Source organism: Acanthopagrus latus, chromosome 11, assembly GCF_904848185.1.
Source record: "Acanthopagrus latus isolate v.2019 chromosome 11, fAcaLat1.1, whole genome shotgun sequence".
In the NCBI taxonomy this organism is placed as follows: Eukaryota; Metazoa; Chordata; class Actinopteri; order Spariformes; family Sparidae; genus Acanthopagrus; species Acanthopagrus latus.
This window is the reverse complement of record NC_051049.1, coordinates 23,186,863-23,192,259: the sequence shown is the minus strand read 5'-3', so window position 1 is coordinate 23,192,259 and position 5,397 is coordinate 23,186,863. Positions and strand designations below refer to the sequence as shown.

The 5,397-nt window shown below is 48.3% G+C and overlaps 1 protein-coding gene across 1 annotated transcript; it reads left to right on the top strand.

Annotated features, from left to right (window-relative positions):
* The first annotated feature begins 675 nt into the window (after window positions 1-675).
* Window positions 676-4,999, top strand: foxd3 (forkhead box D3). The gene has a single exon (XM_037114259.1). It carries the CDS (start codon window positions 3,337-3,339, stop codon window positions 4,522-4,524), a length of 1,188 nt encoding a protein of 395 aa, XP_036970154.1. The 5' UTR covers window positions 676-3,336; the 3' UTR covers window positions 4,525-4,999.
* Window positions 5,000-5,397: the final 398 nt, after the last annotated feature.

Genomic DNA, 5,397 nt, shown 5'->3' with positions numbered 1-5,397 from the left:
ACCCTGACCTCTGACCCCCCGGCGGAGCAGACGGGGGCCGGAGAGGAGACAGGACTCACCGGAGCATCACATTATTATGATCACAGTTATTTGTGCGGTGACCTTGGTGGTGGTGATCACATGTGCTGACTGTTTCCTCTCCATCACCTGTGAGGCAGGTGGTGCTGCCGCTGCTGCTGCTGCTGCTGCTGCTGCATCTCCTGTCGTTCAACCCTCTGCAACCTAATGGTTTCATGCCGGAGCGAGTTGGCTTATTATACTAAAAGGTTTTGTCGCGCTAAGCCGTGCATGTGTGCTTAAAACGTACATTTCATTAACAAACTGCGGAGGTATAAAAGCGGATTTATGAGGCTTCAAAAGATCACAGGAAGGACGGGTTTGAAACCCCCTCTCGGTGCTGCTTCAGTCAGGTTATATCAGCAGTTACGCCGCCTTTCACACAACACTGCGACTCTGAGATTCTTTTTTTTTTTTTAAAGGGAGGCTGTGGCTGCACCTGTCCCTCCACACACACACACACACACACACACACACACACAGAGAGAGAGAGAGAGAGAGAGAGAGGTTAACACAGTGACCTTAGAAATCCTTCGAAATAAGAGGAAAAATTTTTAAAAAATGCAAACCAACAAATTGTGCTTCATAAAGCTCTTTTATTCGTCTGCTGCAGAACATTTCAAACGGAAGAGTTAATGAGCGTTTCGGGTCGGAACACTCTGCTCTGTTCAAAAGCGGAGAGACATTTGTCACCGCAGAGGTCAGTGGGATCAACAGAGGGTTCAGCTGACTGCTTCTGCTTTGAAGAAATGCACGTCATGTGTCAAATCAGCGGCGAGAGGTGCAAAAATGAAATAAACCAGCACGAGAAATCCTTAATAGGATACACTTTCGATCCGGGCACGAACCCTCCCGGATAAACAGCCTTGAAGCAAAGTTTATTTTCCCTGGTTTTACGGCCCGCACCGCGCAGAGACGCGCCGCTCTCCTCGCCCTGCGGACGAGCGGCGCACAAGTTGATGCGGACTCTTGGTTTCATCTGCTAAGTAGTCCGTATCGACGGACCTGCAGATCACACGGGTCACCGAGAGATTAACACGAGGCGAGTCTTAATCGGAAGCCACGTTTCCCTCCTCTGACCCGTGCGCGCGTTATTAATGATAGCGTTTGATTAATCCCGCTTTTATCCTGGAGGAGCAGAGGAGGCGTCGGAGGTGAGCGCCTCTGTGCGCCCCCAGGATCACACTCACACCAGAAACCATAAGATACAAACAAACAAACAAACAATAAATAAATAAATAAATAACCGTGTTGGGATTTTTTTTTCAAGCAAAAGTAAATTGGTGAAAACGCGCTTTTTGCTGAGAAACTAACGAATTAATGCTGATCACGTCATTAACTGGTGATGTGCGACGTTTATTTAAATGTAACTGACGATATCAAAGCTGATAGGATATTATTATTATTATTATTATTATTATTATTATTATTATTATTATTATTATTGTAGACGAGAGCCTGCTTCCTAAATTAAAATCCATTCTGGACTCATTTTGAGTGTCAGTCGAGGACCACACTGTGCTGGGGCTGAGAAGTAATCGTTAATTGAATAATAACCTAATGTCTCATTTATTTATATGTTTTAATTCACTCGGATGGAGCTTTTTCTCGCAAATAACTGGCCCTCTGTCGGTTATGGATATTTCCATTAACCTGTTAAAAGACTTCCGATAAAATCAATCGAGGGTTTAACTCGTGGCACATCGGATTATATCTCCCTATTTTGTTCATTTGCTGCACGTCTCCAGTCGCTTTGAGCGTCTGCTGAAATGCCCTCGGTTTTGTTTTTTGTTTGTTTGTTTTTTTCTTCTCCTTCTCCCTTCAACCAGTTCCTCAAATGTTCTGTATCGGATCCGGCATCCTCTCCCTGAGCCCAGCCTTCAGCGCTCACCTTCATGCTTGTGAATAAACGCTCTCTTTGCATTCACCCGCTGCCCGCATTTCCTACTTTTTTCAAATGCAAAATCGCGCCATGATTGGGGTCGTTAGCACCTCATCCGAACTCTTAAGGAAATTCTTTATTCTCTCCATTCATTGCCCCCCCCCCCCTCTGCTGCTGGCTGCTGCCGCTGCTCGCTCAGTACTCTTCCCACCTTCGGGGCTAATCCTGCGGGAATAAATAGACTTCAATTCATGCTTTGCATTCGCGGTTTGGATTTACACGGCGGGGCTGGAAAGCTGGAAATATCCAGGCATGCACCATAAACAGAGTGAGAGTGTTTAATCCTGGCGCACGCAGAGCAGCATGCACGGGGAAACTGGTTCAAATTAAACCGAAGCGAGACAGAAAAGAGAAGCAAAACCCGGGCATGCACAATTTCACATCCAAAACAAAACGCTCACACAGAAAGGAAGTTAACGTGAGGATTCAGTGAACTTAGCTGTCGTCGTTTTCATTCTGCAGCTCTCGGACAGAGTTTGCACTAGCAAAGTTAAAGATTTGGGTTGTTTTTTTTCTTTTTTTTTTTACGCAGCCGCGTTAATGCGCATCAGATCTTTCAATCACGCAGGCCAATTTTCTCTCCCCCCTCCTCCTCCTCCTCCTCCTCCCTCTGCCACCGTTAAATGGTCTATGACGGACGAACACAGAAATCAGCGGAAAGCAGCATTGCTGATGTCCCATTGTTGACAAATCCATGAAACAACTCCAGTTTGCATGGTTTAACAGAGAGGAGAGCAGAGGAGAGCAGAGGAGGGTGGAGGGAGGAGAGGACGGGAGAGGGGGCGTCTGTCGTCACCGGACCACGTGTCCTGCACTGATAGTATATCTTATACTGGGAAAAGTAATCTATCAGACAGTCCTTTTAAAAGCTCCGGCCTTTAAAAGCAGCATGTGTCATCCCGACTTGCCTCTCTAAATATCGCTCCTATAGGAAATACGCGCGCTGAAGGGACGCCGGAGCGCAAAAGTCGCCACATCTCCAAAACAACTTCGAAGCAAGAGACTCGCCGCTTCTCGCGGGCCTGCTCACTTACCGAGTGGAGAAATATTTGAAGTTGAAGTCTCTCTCCGGCTTGACTGGCTTGCTGCCGGTCCAACCTGCCTTTAAGATTTCTCTCTTCTTCTTCTTTTTTTTTTTTTTTTGGACACATCCCAGCGTTTGACAGCGGCGACAAGAAGTCCAGCAAGACCCGCCGTGTGCGTGAATGTGTGTGTCTGTGTGTTTGTGCGCGCACTGACCGCGCCGCTCCCCCGCCTTCTTTACCCATCACACCCGGCTGCTCGGTTGTTTCGGCTCCGGTAGACTTTTCAAACAAAAAGTGTGAGTAAGCCGTGAGATGACCCTGTCTGGAGGCAGCGAACGAGCCAGCGACATGTCCGGCCAAACTGTGCTCACGGCGGAGGACGTGGATATCGACGTGGTGGGCGAGGGAGACGAGGAGGGCATGGAGAGGGTGGACAGCGACTGCGACAGCCCGGGGGGAGGCATCCTGCACGACCTCCGCGGAGAGACCGGCGACGAGGAACTGGAGGACGAGATCGAGGTGGAGAAGGAGGAGATCGGCTCCGGCGGGGGGAGTCCGTGCTGCGAGAGCTCCGGGGAGGGAGAGACGGGCAAGGGAGAGGGTCAGGACCAGAGCGCAGGGGCGGGCGGCGGGATCCAGAAGCCCAAAAGCAGCCTGGTGAAGCCGCCGTACTCCTACATCGCACTCATCACCATGGCCATCCTGCAGAGCCCGCAGAAGAAGCTCACCCTCAGCGGGATCTGCGAGTTCATCAGCAACCGCTTCCCGTATTACCGGGAGAAGTTCCCGGCGTGGCAAAACTCCATCCGCCACAACTTGTCCCTCAACGACTGCTTCGTGAAAATCCCCCGGGAGCCTGGCAACCCCGGCAAGGGCAACTACTGGACCCTGGACCCCGCGTCGGAGGACATGTTCGACAACGGCAGCTTCCTCAGGAGGAGGAAAAGATTCAAGAGGGTTCAGCCAGACATGCTGAGGGACCAGACCGCGCTCATGATGCAAAGTTTCGGCGCGTACAGCCTCGGGGGCCCCTACGGGAGGCACTACGGGATCCACCCGGCCGCTTACACCCATCCGGCGGCTCTGCAGTACCCGTACATCCCCCCTGTGGGTCACATGCTGCCCCCGGGCGTCCCTCTCCTGCCCTCGGCCGAGCTGAACAGAAAGGCGTTCAACTCCCAGCTCGGCCCGAGTCTCCAACTTCAGCTCAACAGCCTGAGCACGGCGTCCATGATCAAATCAGAGCCGTCGAACAGACCGTCGTTCAGTATAGAGAACATCATCGGGGTGTCGAGCGCCTCCTCGTCCTCGCCGGCCGCTCAGGCGTTCCTGCGGCCTCCGGTGACCGTTCAGTCGGCCCTGCTGAGCGCGCAGTCCCTGTCTCTGACCCGGACCTCCGCCGCTATCGCCCCCATCCTCAGCGTGCCGTCGAATATTATCTCTGGACATGTTTTACCCTCAGCGACGGCGGCGGCAGTGTCCAAGTGGCCTTCACAGTGACTTCAAACCAAGAGAAAATAAACTCTTATTTTTTATATAGAGACACTATGACCGGGGGGGGGCAGCGTGAAGAGCACAAATCAATAAAGCAACACTGGACTCTGTAGCCATGTAAAGACTGTTGAAACACAGAGAAAACAAAGGCAGAGGGAGATGATTCTGTACAGGTAATATTTGTAAATATTTGTAACAAAAAAAGAAAAAAGGAAAAAAAAAAAAGAAAGAATGATTTTACCTGTTTGACCTTTACCTGTCTTTATTTTTCATTTGTTCCCGTTTGAAATCTGTGATCATTATTTTACTTTTTGTTTTTTTTTTGTTTTTGTATCGGAAGCTACAAACTGGACACAAGTTCGCCCCCCCCCTTTTTTTTTTTGCTTCCTTTGCTTCCTTTTCATACAAGACACAAAAAGCTCTGAAAACAATAGTCTGTTTATAAATAAAAAAAAAAAGAAGATCAAATATATGTAATTCTATGTAGCTATATTGTGTTGTAAACTGAATTTATTTGTAAATAAATCTAAGAAAGAATTAAAATCATTTTGGGATTATTAACATTCTGCAATTGTTTGATGAGGAAACATTTTCTTGACGGTGATGTTTTGTATGAATAACTCTCAGGCCGTGCAGGGATACAGCATCGAAGACGAGGATGTGTACATTTGATTTTTATTGTAGGATTCTCTTTAGAAATTCGGCACATAACAGAAACGCGGTCTCACCTGCTGAATATTCTGTGCTTGAGTTTACTAATTGCATAATAATTCATAATCGCAATCATACAATTTCCTGCATTTTTTTTTCATTTGCGTCCGTATTTTTAATTTCTATTTGTAATGATACTCATTATTATAATTAGACTTACCGAGTTAC

Coding starts and splice junctions, on each gene's coding strand:
- foxd3 (XM_037114259.1), top strand. CDS start 3,337: ATGACCCTGTCTGGAGGCAGCGAACGAGCCAGCGACATGTCCGGCCAA.